We start from the raw sequence: 16,244 nt of genomic DNA, 5'->3' as shown, positions 1-16,244 counted from the left end.
AGGTTTGTGTGTGGAAATTCACAGATGAATCCCCTTATGGCCTTGCTGACTCGTGGGCCGCCATTCCACACTACGACTTCTTCACTATGCGACAGTGGAGTAGGCTACAATTCCCCAAAGTACCGAAGAAAAAAAAGGCAATTCCCCATAGCTAAAGCATGGTTTTCACGGGTATGGAATCACAAACACGCTGCTAAGGCCAGAATGACCGCAGCGACATATATAGAATGCACATATAAAGTAATCCCTTTGTGGGATATCAGTTATTTCTATTGAAAACCTAGTTTTCCTCCATTTTTGTTTATAGAGCATCATTAATTACACGCATTTGCAGCAAGAAATTGACTTACAGATTTTTTAGTTAGTTTTTTAGCGACCGCAAAAGTGTTCTTCACGCTATAACTCTTGAGAGTACCTAAGATGCGCGGACCATATTAACTGCCTTGCGTGAGCAGTGCTTAGAAACCAGCAGCAAGCCACTTGAGGCACTTGCTCAAACCAAATTATTACTGTAAAAAATAGAGAAGCTGCGACATGACGATCTCCTAGCGTGACAGAAAACACGCAGACGTCTATTTCGTAACTTCTTTCAGTAACGCACTTGGCGCCTGTCCTTGTTTACTATCTCCGTGATCGTTTGTTCGCGCAGAGAAAAAAATGTTTGCTAAGACACTCCAACTCGCCCAACAACAAGCTCTTCTAAATTGATAAATGAAGATTAGCAATTTAGTAGTGTCTTGTATAAGCAATTTGCACTACGGTTTTAAGGTGTGATTATTTTCATTAGTGCTTTGACGTTGAGTTGTTTTCCGAAAGCGCAGCCCTTGGAGGAGAGAAACAGCAAAAAAGACAAGAGGAGTAATCTGTGAAATAATGTAGAGGAAAGTTCAGGGAGGTCAACCAGACGACCCTCCGCTTTGATTGATAGATAGATAGATAGATAGATAGATAGATAGATAGATAGATAGATAGATAGATAGATAGATAGATAGATAGATAGATAGATAGATAGATAGATAGATAGATAGATAGATAGATAGATAGATAGATAGATAGATAGATAGATAGATAGATAGATGAAAGAAGGTAGAGGTAGGTAGAGGAAAGAAAATATTTTTTCTGAGACAAAAATTGCCGGACCACGGCCACATGCGTCCCTGGCGCAGAAATCTATAGGTGCGCAACTGTAGTTTTACTGCTGAACTAGGTGGTCGTGCGTCCTGTTGTGTGCGCACGGTGGTCGCTCTCTCCCTCTTTTTTTTGTCTCTTTCAGCTGAGCCTAATTACGGCGGTACAAAGGAGTAGCACGTTCTTTTACGTTCCTAAACTTATAACACGATTCACGGGAGCACTCTTTAGCCTACTTTTTGATCATGTTATCTGGACTGTTTATGTAATATCGCGACTAAGACGAAGCTGCGGAGAGCATCAGTGTCGTAAATTACGCAACAAAAGGCATTACTGACCGGTGGCCCTACGTACGTTCTGAAGTTTGGTCCTCCAAATGGAAACGGCGCAGAACTTATTCTCTTCTCTTAATTAGATCCTGTCAAAAAAGGAGATGGGTAGCAAAATGATATTACCCCTCACTTTCGTGCGCGCGATTCTTTTGTTCTGACCGAATTTGGAAAAACGAATTTGGGCAAGAGCTGCAGGGAAGAACATACATGCTGGTTCACCTTTTGGTTCTTCGTTTTTGAGCCGGGGTTCATGAAAGCGGATTTTGAAGCCCTCATTTCATGCGAGGAAAGTAAAAAAACACAAACCCTTTCGAGCAAGCTGCATGCAGATGTACCAGTAGAGCGATTTCAACTTCTAACAAAGCGCAAGTCATATGCATGTTTTTCATGGTGCCTGTGGCTCCGCGCATTCCTCTTGGCATCACGAGAGTGTAATGGAATTCTCGCTTCCATTGTGGCGATGATTAAACTGTTGCTGTATTTTCTTACCCTTCCATTGTCGTTGGACAGGCACCTGAATATGCTATAACAGTTCGCGAAAGGGCTATAGTACATCTGACTAAGCAAACAAAAAAGACGGAAACGGAAGGCTATTCTCATAGACCATTTTTTAAAAAGTCGTGTTCATATTTGTGCACGTAGCGAATTTATCAAGGAGAGTACATTTTTCGTATAAATGGAGAGGGCGAGGAGTAGAAGAGCTATGTCCGGGCTATTTTTTTTTTTTTAGTTTGCGCAGGTTCCTCGTTTTGCTTTCGCTTTCGGTGTAAAAACACAAAACGCAGAGTTCTTGATTCCTCACGGGGCTCTTGGACAATATAATGGCGTTGTCAAGGCGGATATCCATGCTTTCAGTTCTGACAAATCGACGTCTATTTTGCACTAAGTTGTAGCTTAAAACATGCTCTACATGCCACAAAACTAGATTATCGACTGGCTCCTCGAAGAGCCGTATAATCAGTGAATCAAAGAGCCATTTCTTTGTGAAGCTGAGAACTGAAATTGAGACATGGCGGGGGTTCAATTTGAGTGAATTTGCACGAAACAACTACAATTAACCTCAACATAGTGATGCGCTTCCCAATATGTGTAACTGTTTTGAGTCTTCGTGGATCAACCAAGGTTGCGGCAACGTATACAGTGTTCTAACGATGTCGTCCTTTACAGAATTTAAACACACGCACACGCACGCACACGCACGCACGCACGCACACACACACACACACACACACACACAAACACACACACACACGCACTCACAGTTGCTCCATCCACCAAACAAACTGTTTTGTGTTTCCCTGAGTGGCTTCAAAAACACGTTCCAATATATTTAGTTGATCTGCTAGTGTTGTGAAGAACGTAATGTGGATAATCACGTGGACGTCCGCCGTAGAACGTCTTCACGCTTAAAGCTGCCATATGAGAATGAGGTCATGCTGTTAAATTATGCCCTATTTGGCGTAGACTCAGCCAGGTGGCCGCTCAAACTTTTAAAGAGCACTGGACAAGCGTTAAGGGCACTTGGCAGCGCCATTTGTTTTCTAAAACTAATTAAAAAAATGTCCACACCGATGGACGCCGGTTCACACGAGTTTAGGTGACATCATGTCATGCTTTGCTCTACCACAACGTATCCTACACGCTATTCAGTTGTGGGAGTCTATTGCTTAAAAAATAATAAAGTAGTTCCGTAATACTTATACCACTGCGGATATGTTTTAGAAAGCAGATCGGCGAGATATAATTGATAGTTTGGCCGGCATAACGTCACAACGGGACAAGGTTCTTGTTACGTTAAACATCCGTCATACGTTTGATCGTATGATTGAACCAGCGTTGTTCCAAACCTAGGGTAGGGAGCAGATACTCACGCGTAAAGTGTTATACTGAAACTAACCTCTTCACTGTGTGGTATATAGGAAGTGCACAGTGATAAAGCACGAGGCTTCGCTTCGAGGACAGACTACTGATAGGAGTGGCCTGAACTTAGAGTGGTTGTGGTGGGGCACTGCACACAGAAAAAAAAAGCGGTTACTAGTGACCTTCATATCTAGTAGCGTTGAAGCACACTCAAAGTGGGGCTGCCTAAATGTAGTAGTCTTCATTCAACAGAGCATAAATACCCGTGAGTCTAAATATCTTGTCCGGCAGGCAAGTTTTGCGGGAGTCGAACTAGAAGAACGAGCCGGATAATAGGTCAACGTACTTTTGTTTTTGTTTTCTGCAGAAAAGTTACCGATACATTGATGATGGAAGAAAATAAATAGCCAGTGGAATGCCAGTCTTTGTTAGAAAAGCGATGCAGCTGACACTATGTTGCAATAAAAAAGTTTAGAGAGTGGGCGACTTGATTTTGCAGGAACAATTCTTGCACTGTTAATGTCGCCTAGTTTTTAGGATCCATAATAAGCTCATTTTACGGCTAAAGTGTTGAATTGACGATTGATTACCCAGAATTTTTAGGAAGCCACTGTACTAAAATATTGCGCAGTTACCACGTTCTGTGGGAATCGCAGTTAGGCGAAGCATTTTGCAGGCAGACGTCTGAGGCACTTTTCCACTTTTACAGGTAGCTTTGAAGCGCTTTTACATGAAGTGGCGGCCTTCTAAGAGCGTGTTCATGAGCGTTAAATGCCGGGGTCGTTGATTCACATCGCTGTGAAGACGCTCTCTGCTGACTCTAATCTGGGCCATGGTGCCCCAAACAATATTGAAATGCTTTGTAAATGATGGTACAGTCTTGTTCACAAGCTTTCTTATTTCATATGCCGACTGTAACCTAAATGCACTTCTTCTGAGGCAGAACAAATAGCCTCCTTTTATATTGCTTTTGAAGAGTAAATTCTGCAAATGATTTCGAAATACATGCTGTATGTTAAAACGTATACCATGTTTCTAAAGTTAGGCATTAGGTTAGTAAAACGAGGCATGTTAGTTTATCCGTGTTTCCTTTCAATGTTCCCAACTGAATACTAGTGGATAGCATTCATGGCCGAATATGTTAGCAAGGTTCATTGGCAATGGAGGCAGTAATCCTAGCGAGGCCGGTCAACTGCTTCACCGAGTTCACATAATAGATTAATCGGGGCACAGTGTTCATGTCACGCATCACTAATGTATGCCTATTAGTGACGCTGTCCTTGAGTTTCTTCTTTAATTTTTGCACGCTGCTCACCGTTCCGGGGGCTGCGACCCGCAGTCACGGCCGTACGTGATGATGAAGCAGAACAAAAACCTGACGGGTAACGACCGCTTCGACGGCTTCTGTATCGACCTCCTTCGCACCATTGCCGACTTGCTGGGATTCAACTACGAGCTCTACCTGGTTCCCGACAAGAAGTTCGGCGTCGAGAACACCACCACAGGCGAGTGGAACGGCATGGTACGGGAGATCATCGACAAGAACGCCGATCTGGCCGTAGCGCCCATGACCATCAACTACGCGCGCGAGTCCGTCATCGATTTCACCAAGCCCTTCATGAACCTAGGCATCGGCATCCTCTTCATGCTGCCCTCCGGAATGCCCGTCAAGCTATTCTCGTTCATGAGCCCCCTGGACGTGGACATCTGGCTGTACGTTCTGGCCGCCTACATGCTCGTCTCCTTCACCATGTTCATTGTGGCGCGGTTCAGCCCGTACGAGTGGCGCACGCCGCACCCGTGCGTGCGAGACGCCGGCGTCATGGAGAACCAGTTCAGCCTGGGCAACAGCTTCTGGTTCACCATCGTAACCCTAATGCACCAGGGCTGCGACCTCAACCCGAAGGCGACGTCGACGCGCATCGTGGGGACCATCTGGTGGTTCTTCACGCTCATCCTGATCTCGTCCTACACGGCCAACCTGGCCGCCTTCCTGACCGTCGAGCGCATGATCACGCCCATCGAGAGCGTCGAGGACCTGGCGGAGCAGAGCAAAATTTCCTACGGAACCCTGGACTCGGGCTCCACTATGACCTTCTTCAGGGTGGGTGGCCGCCTTGGGCTTTGTTACTTGCATGTCGAAATGCTGGCGCAACAACGCGAAGGCAACTGTGTAGTGCTGGCTCCATTTAATAGTATCCCAAGTGTTGTAGTTGAGGCAGTAATAGAAGCGAAATGGCAGAAGTAAAAGAATGAGTTGGTAGAACGCAACGGAGGTCGCTTCTTTATTACTTTAATCGGCTGCCAACCTTAAGGATTCGATGAAGTAAGGGTAGAATGCACGGAGACATGGCCTTTAAATCATCAGGAATTCATCTTAATTTTAAAACAAGAAATCATATGCAATTGACACTGGCATACGCAATGTAGCTTTTTGCACAATTGCATGGATTCAAGCATGGTTAAAGCCTTTCATGCCATTGAACTGAAGTTGCGTAATTTCCCGAGTGAAAACGTTACCACAGCCACACACATTCACAAAAAATTGGTCATTGTGAATTGCTGGCAACATCTCCTAATGTGAAAAGCCGAATCGGTTTAGATATACTTCGATGTTGGCCTCCAAAAGAAAACAGATATGACACGTGTATGAGATATTATTAAGAAGTGTAAGGGATGATTCCTTCGCGCAACCATGTTGCTGGTTAATGCATGTAATAAAAGTGGTGTCTCCCGTCACAGACACTGATAGGCCAGCTTGTGAAAGCTGTCAAACAAAGTTAACGCGTGCTTTAACCTTAATGTTATCGATAAGAACATGTGATGCTTTTTTTCACTGGAAATTCGCTGAAGCGCTCTTTTTCTTGCGTGGATGATTACTATCTTCGCAGAAGCTTCATCTATTCCTGTTGTTGGTGTGCCCTATATGCGCAACAGTAGCTGCACTCTATTTAGAGAAGGTGTTAACGTTACTTTTTTTTTCATGCGGCAGGATTCCAAGATGGAGACTTATCAGAAGATGTGGCGGTTCATGGAGAACCGTCCCGGAGTGTTCGTCAGCTCCTACGAGGATGGAGTACAGCGAGTACTGCAGGGCAACTACGCCTTCCTCATGGAGTCGACCATGCTCGACTTCATGGTCCAGCGCGATTGCAACCTCACTCAAGTCGGTGGACTGCTAGACTCCAAGGGATACGGCATCGCCACACCTATGGGTATGTAGCGTGTATATATAGAAAATCGTCAGGCGCACAGCGTAAGGCTTTGCTCGTTGCAAAGTAGAAATTCCGAACTAAGCGTTCGGAACTGAGTACTCTACCGAGAAATGTGAATTGTAACCTGGACTGTTACAGGTGATACCACAGCTTTTCTTTTGTCGTTACAGGGCTTAAGAGATCACTAAGACTTGAAGAAACATAAGCTAATCATGCACATGAAAAGTCATGTGCTCCTTGAAATGACGACTTAACTGGAACTGTTTGTCAGATCCCACAATTTTTGGCCGACTAGGGAGTCTGTAAAAATAAAATTTGGACTGGCGTACTGCTGAAACTAGTCTCCAGTGGTCCTAAAGCTGCTTTAAGAAAAAGACACGAAATTTGCGCTTCCGTTAGCTCGGATACATAATCTACACGCGGCTCAGAATGGCCTCAATGTGATGGCAGATGTTAGAATCCCGGGGAACATCTCGCGTGTATTGCGAGATGGGCCGAAATTTATCCACGAACCTTCTCTGCCGGTTGGCGTGTTGGTGGCCATGAACCAACGAGTTGTCGAGAATGTAGACGTGCAAGACAGGGACCGCTGGTTACAACAGGGCGTGGAGGCGATTTACAGAACCGTTGACAAGACTTCTTTTATCCACCACAAGAAACCTACTGCTGTTGTAGTTTATAGTTATAGTTATCATGTGTTATAGCTTCACATAAGAATTCTCAAAAATAATCTGAGCAATATTACTGCTATACATCTTCAAACCACCAGTGATCAGGCTATAATTTTACGTATCGTAGTATACGTTGCAACTACTAGGTCTTGAAATAACATGTCAAGAGATAAAAGCACCAAACATGGACACATTCCTAGCGGTAACTAAAGAGCCAACTTATTTACATTGCCTATCAAGCCGCGCCGAACGACACTGACATCAATGCCAGGACGATAATCATTGACCTTGGGGACGCCGTCTTCCTTGTAGCTTTCTTTTTTTCTTTTACCTGTAACTCGCTTCGTTCGGTGAATCTGTCACGCACGCTATAGGGTACAAGTGACGAATCACGCACCAACTGCTTCACCTTCAGGTTCACCTTGGAGGGACAAGATCTCCCTGGCCATCCTGGACCTTCAGGAGAAAGGTGTAATCCAGATACTGTACAACAAGTGGTGGAAAAGCCCAGGACTCACCTGCAACCGAGACGACAAGAACAAGGAGGGCAAAGCCAACGCGCTGGGACTCGCCAACATTGGCGGAGTCTTCGTAGTGCTTCTCTGCGGGCTCGCCGTCGCCATCCTCACCGCAATCATGGAGTTCTGCATCAACTCTCGCAAGCATGCTCAGACAGACAGGGTATGGTCAGCCCTTCATTTTCACGCATTTCTGTTCGTATTTGCGCACCCCTTCGCCGGATATGCGAAATTCCTCAAGCAGGCTTTCTCGCTCATTCTGACTGTCAAAATAGCATGTCTGAGTTCACGCTTGTAGTACCAAAGAAACATGTATGTTTCGCAAAAGTGAAGAATGAGTGATTGGGGTGTGTGGCTCTGAGAGTAACGATTCTCTGCATTATCACGCTTTGTTTCCATTTTCAATATCAGGTCCGCCACATTTGTTGCGTTCGAATAATTGCGCTGGAAACTGACTTATGGAATTACGCATATCATTTCACCGGGAAGAAACGGAACCGCCAAAGCCAACATTTAACGAGAAATAGATGTACGATCAATCAATCGATCTACCTGTAACTATCAAGCAGCCTGATATGAGTGGACGCATCTCAGTTTAATATGGAGTTCGTCATCCTGTGCGACAGCACCGTTGTTCTTGTGTCAATACGAGCCTGTTCACCCAAGGCAAGAAAGCATAGTTTTTTCATGACATCAGCCGTTCTTTTCGTTATCGGGCTAGAGTTATTTGCTTGAAGAAAAATAGAAGTGGTATATCTATTCATGACGTACAATGAGAAATTACTTTTTGAAGGTGCCGCATGTATCGCTTTGTATAAGTAAGCAAACGCCATGCCGATTCTGTAAGCCTGCAGCACTTAAAAAAAAAAGAAAGAAAGCACACCTTTCCTGCATGTACGAGCATCCTGAATGTGAAAGCTCAACTGCTGCAGAGCCGTTTTGTGAAGGACCTTGAGTTTCAAAGCTAGCTGCATCAACATAGATACTGCAACGCAAAGCTTTAGTTTGGAAGAAAGTGCGCTGCACAAGAACCACGCATGAGGTTCCTGGATGTGATCACGATGAATTTGTCCTGTTGCACTCCCTGTTCCAAAATAGAGAACGGTCAATGCCGCCAGCATGATATTAACATTTATTTGCATGCAACATATGACATTGCCATGTTTCTCCTCATCAAATTTGAACGATAAATTGTTTACAAGTGCTTGAAAATACCAAGCACTGCATTGCTATGTCACAATAAATATGATGCACGCATTTATTTTTCTCGCTTGCGTTTTGCTAGGGCCACGGAGCAAGATATTCAGGACTGGCGACTCACGCCATGTTTAATGCGTCACCCGCGTCCTCCCATCTATAGGCGTTGCTAGCCACCTCCTCTCAACATTTCGCCATACCTTAGCATTCCCTAGGTTCTACCCTCCGCACTTTCTGTTATGTTTTGCGTCGCTAATGCGCATGTGCTTCCATGCTTCTCCACAAAGCGCGCTGCTCTTTCATATTTAAGCACTCGTGCCTGTCATCAGTCTAAGTGGAAAAATTAACATAGACGTCAGAGGAAGTGCTTATGTGTCATGGTGAGCCTCCTAGTAGTACCTTGATGAATATCCGCGTTTGTCCTGTTGAAAGTTGGTGCCGTCACTTCGGCTACAAAACGCAGTAACGACCATACTCTGGACCAAGTGTTCCTAAGCTATACTCAACTCCTAAGTCCAAGAGACAAACAGTGGTAAGCGCTGTAAGGTCACACACAAGCCCACCCGCATGATCTGGTACGCGAGGAGGTAAAAATGTATTAAAGGTGACAACAATATGCGAAGGGTCAGATATTAAAACGAGGGACGTACGAGACAGCTAGTGTGGGACCACATCCCCAGGAGCGTCGCGACCGTGGCCGAGGCTGCCTTCCTCTTGCTCTTCCTCCGTGACCCCGGCCTCGCGGGCGCACTGCCAGGTCGTAACGGGACGCCCCTCTGGCGCGCAGAACTTGCTATTCTGTTCCACGCAGCAATCGCTCTGCTCGGAGATGGCCGAAGAGCTGCGGTTCGCCGTGCGCTGCCGGGCGTCCCGCCAGCGGCCCGCCCTGCGCCGCCAGTGCTCCAAGTGCCTGACCACCACGGCCGCCAACACGTACGTGCCGAGCGCCATGGACCTGCACGCGCAGGAGAACGGCATCATGCAAATGCTCGAGATGCGCAAGTCGCCGCTGCACTTCGACTGCACCGACTCCTAGCACAGGGCCGCGGAGGGGGCCCACCACCAGTGCGGTGGCGCTGGCGGCGGCGGCGGCAGCAGCCTGGCCTCCTCCTCGAACTACGACGTGCCGCAGCTGTGCTACCTGGGCGCGCGCCCGTCGACGAGCCTGCACTCGGCCTCCACGTCGACCATTCAGCAGCCGGACCTCGGCGGTGGCCGCTGCCCGATCCACCACCCGGCCGCGGCACCCAGGCCCTCGCCGTCTTGAGGGCGACGGAAGGTGGCGGCGACGACGGCGAGCGCGGGTGGAGGGCGACGTCGCCAGCGCCGACGTCACCGCGACGATGTGTCGCCCCGCTCGCCGTGCCGCCACCGGCGCTGGTGAGACTCGGGTCGCCAGCGAGGTGATCCGCTCGTGACTTCGATGCAAACAGTCTCCCTACGCGCGCGGCAGTGACTCCTTCTTTTTCTCCCTTGACAAGTGGCAATGGACTATTTGGCTCCCGCGGAGGTGAAAGTTGCGAAGATGGCTTAATGGGCGCCACGCAATGGACGCGCTTCGAGGTTACACCTCTGCGGGCAACGTGTGTGTGTGTGTGTGTGTGCCCGTGTGCACAGAACCATGTCTTGAGGAGCCGATTGACGTGGACAACGTGACTTAGCAACGAGGGTTGTCCCCACTGGTGACACAAGCAAGATTGGTGACAATGACTCTGGTGCCTGTGGGGACGTGGCATAGTGGTGACGCACGTTAGGGTGACGAAGAAGCGATACCAACGGTTCCGAAGCTGCTACGGTGCGCGTTTTTTGTTCATAACGTTTTCCCTTGAAGGGTGCGCCCCTGAACAGACTCGCTTTCTGATGGTTTTGGGTGTTGCGAATGCAAATCGGAGAGCGTTTCGAAGATCGATTATGGTTAGTATACATCACGGAGCTGAATTGTTGTTAATGAAAGTGATGGATTACATCTATTGAAGGAAGTGGTGTTGCTCGTTGACCGGTCGTGTGAGAGAGTTTCCATTGATATAACGTCAACGTGGTTGTCTAGCGTCAAGTTCAACCCCTATACACGAGGATGCTGAGTGAGAAAGTCGACGTGCAACAAGGAGTTCACAGCATGCCGGCGGAGTTACACATGATAATCCATCTGGGCAAACTGTTCGAGCTAGAATGGATAAACGCAGACGAAAAGGTACATTGTATATTTTTATGGCAACAAAAATTGTTGAAGCACTACGCACATTTACTTTGGTATATCGTAGTCAAGAACTCAGCATAAGGATATGCATCAAGTACTAAAAGAAGAAGACAGTCCGATTTCTTCTGACTGAATCAAGTCAGTAAGTCCTGCGCGTTCAACAAAGGCCGCCACTTGTCAGAAAAAAAAAAGCTTTGATCGTAAATAGAAGTCATGTTACTTTCAAACGGGTTTTTTCGTATTGTTTTTTCTCAGCCCCTGATGGAGGCTTATTGGAAGGAAATACGCTGAGAAAAAAAGGTGTTAAGGCTAGGGATACGATATACTGGCTTCGATTAGTATAAAAGGATGACGAAGCGGAATTATTGACAGTGAGTGGTGCGAAATTAACTGGAAGCACTTTGCTAATTTCTCATTGAGCAAGAACACTTCGAATGTTCTCTGTCGCTCGCCTGCACGGCCATTTTGCTTGTGACTCCAAGTTTCTCGTCGGCTTTCGTCTAGCTTATTTATTTGTCAGGCTGATCACAACCTGCGTACGACATGTGTGGACTTACTTAAGGCATTCGCAGTCTGGACAAATCAAGCATGATGCGCTAGTGATTCTGAGTGACGTACAGCTTTTTCCGCCTTCTCCTTGATTACTTTTTTTTTCTTTTCTTACCATAGCTTACTGAAAGACATTCCGCGAATATTATTCTATTCTTGTTCACCGGACACCATCAAAGCTTTGGAACTTTCGAAGCTGCTTGTGTACGGCACTTCTTGACGTGTGTGTGTGTGTAGACGTCACCAGTGGTACTAGTTAGATGGTGTATACCTCATCCTAAGCACGAGTGACAGAATATTTGCCACGGATGGACTTATGTGGTCGTCTGCAGGAGTGTGTGTTGTTGTCCGTTTAGACTTGCACTTGTTTCTTGTTTCTATCACAGTTTCTTTTTTCTCTTCACCGCTACATCTGAGCTGCATTGAAGAGCATCCTTACACTGGTACGCTTTTAGAAAAGTTGAATCTAAACACAACTTGATCTCATAGCTTTTGCCATCTTTCCGGTTGGAAATAGAAGAAAGCGCGCTTGGAGTGGCGGAACTGACTAAACAGAAAAAAGAAAATGTCCGCAGTTTAGTAGATTTACTTAAAACACACCTCAAAGCTCACAATTGACAACGCAGTCATCGGTGCCTCTTGAAAAGGCTTGAAAAAAGGTGTTTTAGGTGGGTATTTAGGAGCTTTAGCACAGGTTACGCTCTAGCAGGTGACACTCAAGGTTTCTTCATTCGTCATGGCAGAGAACGGGCAATGGAATTTGTTCCCCTTGAAGGCTACAGCAGTCGCAAAATATATTAAGCTGCACGTGGCTAGCAAGAAGTCTGAACGAAGCCTTCATCTTCAGAAACCGGAAAACACACAGGCAATTTGGCGGCCAGTTCCGTGGTAACGCATTCAACTTGTGGATGCATGTGGAGTTTCGCGATGGTCCTGACTTGCGCAACATGGTCGGTGCGTTTCTAACGGAACATCGAAGCGGAACACAAGAGCGCGACAACTGCGACTCGCCGAACGTACGCTGTACAAACAAAGCTGGTGAGACGTGTCAGCTTATCCTACGCTTTTACAGTAGCCCCCCTACGAAGTCATCAAGTTTGCGAACGTGAATTCGGCAGCCCACGCGAACTCGCAATCGTGTAGTTCAACATCTATCATTGTAAGGCTTCTTTAACGGAAAGCCGGTCAAAATTGGTGCAGTCGCAACATCGAGAGTCATTCGCGTGCGTGTGACTTAGTCCACGCCTATTGTGCTCTCTCATCTGCTTAGGCCTATACTGGAGCCCGCTATTATCGAACGTCTATGCGAGGAGTTCACGAGACGAAGATTATTTATCACGCTCGCACCTGTTTGAAATCTATAACGGGAGAAAGAATGCACTCCTTCCCTCCACTATATGCTAGAGAAATGTTTTAGAATGGTCAAAGAGGATCTTGTTGCATGACGTGAAGGTTCATCTACTGATAGACGTTGTTTGCCGGCCTCTCGTCACAGTCTTGCGCGTGAACGCGCTCGCGTGACAAATGCGCCGATGTTCTTGTTTAACGTCACGCTCGCTGAGCTGTATAGGACCATTTGAAACATATACGAAAAAAAAACAATCACCGATACTATTTAATATACACAATACTCTCAAGACTCACATATATGTAAATACAATACCTTTATCACTGTTGACGCATTCCACGCAAAGTATTTGCTTTCTTTTTTTCTTCTTCACCTCAATTTTCTCTTTTTGATTAGGAATTTTGGTAAAAAAACATGAACACTAAAAGAAATGTTTGTAGGTATCCGCTGTAGTTGTTCACCACTCACTTTTTTTCTTCGACTGCGCAATACTAGACGCCTGATATACGGCTTGGAGTGGCTGAGTACGTGTAATACGTACGGCAGAGATATTTTTGGCTACCGAACGGCTGTACATAGGAAAGGGCGCGATACATCCGTGACTGAGATAAGCACCTTCGGTTAGTTGTCTCCAGTAAAACACAACCCCCCCCCCCCCTTTTTCGTGTAACGGTGACAGTCAGAATGAGCTTCTTCTAAGAGTAGGGTCAAAGGATGTGGTTTAAAGGCCGTTAACGAGTGCCATCGAATGGACACCGCCGGCACCGCGCTGGTTGTTTTAAAGTTCCAAGGCGCAAAGCCTGTCGTTCTTGTTTTCCATAGTAAAGTGTGTACCTGCCACTTCATTATGTTAGGCGGTTGTTCCCCCATGAGGTGCTGCCGGTACTAGCTATACCACTGATTAAGACAAGTTATTTGAGGCTTCTTTAGCGTTTTCACATTTGGAGCTGCAACCCTCTGTCGTGACGTCATAGCGGACATGGTCATTACTGAAACTTTAAAGGCGAACAGGAGCCACATGCGAGTTCGCACGTAATATAGGTGCAAAAAGTGGTTTAAGCACCATGCGGAGCAGCGTTCCTCCCTTTTATTATTTTGTAACTCAAGGAGAGTCGTGAAACAGAACGAACACTTACGGTTACTTGTTGTCATTCTCTCATCATGCTGCACTGTGATCTGCGCGCAATAAATTCTTAGGGTTTGCTGCGAAGCGGCAAGGGATAAAACTGCGAGAAGCCTCAGCTAGGAAATCTCAATGAAGCCTACCATCGTACCATCTCAATGAAGCCTACCAGTATTCTGCGCAGAATACTAAAACGAAAAGTGCAAGGACGTTGATACGTAGCACATGGTTTCATTGTTTCCGTGGACAACAAGAGATCGTGTTTAACTTCCAGGCATCCATGATCGTATGACACATGTTGAGACCAGCAAGTGATTGTTTGACCGCGCACAACTAGCTGTTCGAGATGTAAGAAGCGAAAATATATAGGGTCCATGGTTTTCCGGCTGGGCGCATTCTGCCAGCACACGGCTGACAATGTGTTCTAGCTAAAGCGAACAGCAAAGCGAGCGGGTCTCATATATCACGGGACCGTCATGTTCCTCTTCTGTCTGCGGCTGTCGTGGAAAAAATGAAGAAAAGGAAAAGCCGAGCTTCATAATTGTAATAATTGTGTGAAAACGCAATCCGCGAGGACACTTCATCGCGTAATGCGCCTGCGCAGTGTAAATATTCGATTTCGATTTACAAGCACAATCGCTACGCTTCCGAAAAGGCAGCGTACTTCAAAAAAAGAAACGGAATCTTTGGCAATTCTTAAAATGAAAAGAGTATTTGAGGCCACTCGTTCGTTTCGCTTGCAATGGTGGATATATTCTGAATTTCTCCTTGATGATGATGATGATGAAAAGGTTTTATTTAAAGGAAAAGGGGCGGGGAGTTAGGAGAAGGGTGGTCGGATTCTTATTCCTTGAAATAACCCTAGATTTATGACACTCACTTAAGCCATGGCAGATGTCAGGCAATACTCCATCTCACACTTAAAATTTAGTGAAAAAAGTGAGAGCGCACACCGAATTTGTTTTTAAGCACAAATTAGTCGTGATTCCAATGTGACATATTAGTGTGTACTTTTCGTATCATTCAACACATCTAGCGGTGCAAGTTTGCATAGCAACTGTGGTCTCTTGAATGCAATTCACGTGTTCCATTTCATGATTTTTTTTTTCAGCGGTTAGCTACATACTATATGAATTCGTTGATCCCGAGCTAAACAGTTTCCTTCTATCAGAGGCCCGCTCTTCAGATGCGGAATACTTTGCACAAGTACACACGGTAAGAAACATGTAAAAATCCACGCTGTACTGAACATACTGTTCGAGTGTCGTGTCTAGGCGGTCTCACTACATTACATCTGTTTCAGGTGGGGAAGGGAAACATGGTTTCGGAAAGAGAAAGCTGTAAAGGCTCACTTTGTTCCCTTACATATATGATTACACTGTTTCCGTGTTCCACCCCGGCAGCGGCTGCATCACAAAGCTGTCGCCGTTACGAGAAATGCACGCAAAGATAACCTACCTCGTACGCAGTTCCAGTTGTAGCCATTTTGTGTAGGGTATAGCAATTTGCCGACACACGCGGGCAGCTTACTGTTGTGTTTGTATTGTGACTGAAAAACAAATGGTGGCAACGAGATCGTGTAGAAGGACATGTTACACATGGAAGTGGCATTTCACATTGTTTATAGTTTTATAACTGCGCAAACAAACGACCACAGAGAGAGAGAGAACACAAGGACAGGCGCCTGTCCTTGTGTGCTCTCTATCTGTGGTCGTTTGTTTGCGCAGTTACAAAACTGTTGGCTAATACGCACCAACGCGCCCAACAAAAAGTTATTCTAAGCTACATTCGCATTGCTTATTAGGATGAATGGTCAAATAATCTCCGGCCACATAACTGGTTCAAGACCACTTGTGCAACGCGACTGCGTCCTCTCTTATAAAGGCTTGCGCAAAATTAAGTGGGAGATTTTGATCAAGATGTGCGGTCCTTGGTATCTGCCGTGCCGCAAGATGCGGATAAAGAAGCGATACTTTGACATCTCTTAACTGCCACGTCATACCCTTGTTAGGAGATACACTATTACTACTCCAGTATTACGGTAACGAGTAATATCAAACGAGTATATCGGAATAGCAACACTTTAACCTTTATAACAAAGTAGCA

General features: G+C 46.0%; 1 protein-coding gene across 8 annotated transcripts in view; it reads left to right on the top strand.

Moving 5' to 3' along the window:
- LOC139060093 (glutamate receptor ionotropic, kainate 2) overlaps positions 1-10,087 on the top strand; it is a 636,178-nt gene extending 626,091 nt beyond the window's left edge. For 7 of the 8 annotated variants that reach the window (XM_070538904.1, XM_070538906.1, XM_070538907.1 and 4 more), the window contains 4 exons: positions 4,660-5,424; positions 6,313-6,535; positions 7,622-7,887; positions 9,709-10,087. In XM_070538904.1, coding sequence (XP_070395005.1) covers positions 4,660-5,424; positions 6,313-6,535; positions 7,622-7,887; positions 9,709-9,957 — 1,503 coding nt within the window. In that variant the 3' untranslated portion in view covers positions 9,958-10,087. The remainder of the gene's footprint in view (positions 1-4,659; positions 5,425-6,312; positions 6,536-7,621; positions 7,888-9,708) is intronic. The other variant, XM_070538903.1, reaches the window with a different exon arrangement.
- The last annotated feature ends 6,157 nt before the right edge of the window (positions 10,088-16,244 follow it).

The sequence above is a fragment of the Dermacentor albipictus genome, chromosome 5 (genome assembly GCF_038994185.2).
Source record: "Dermacentor albipictus isolate Rhodes 1998 colony chromosome 5, USDA_Dalb.pri_finalv2, whole genome shotgun sequence".
In the NCBI taxonomy this organism is placed as follows: Eukaryota; Metazoa; Arthropoda; class Arachnida; order Ixodida; family Ixodidae; genus Dermacentor; species Dermacentor albipictus.
This window is presented reverse-complemented; position numbering and strand designations above follow the sequence as displayed.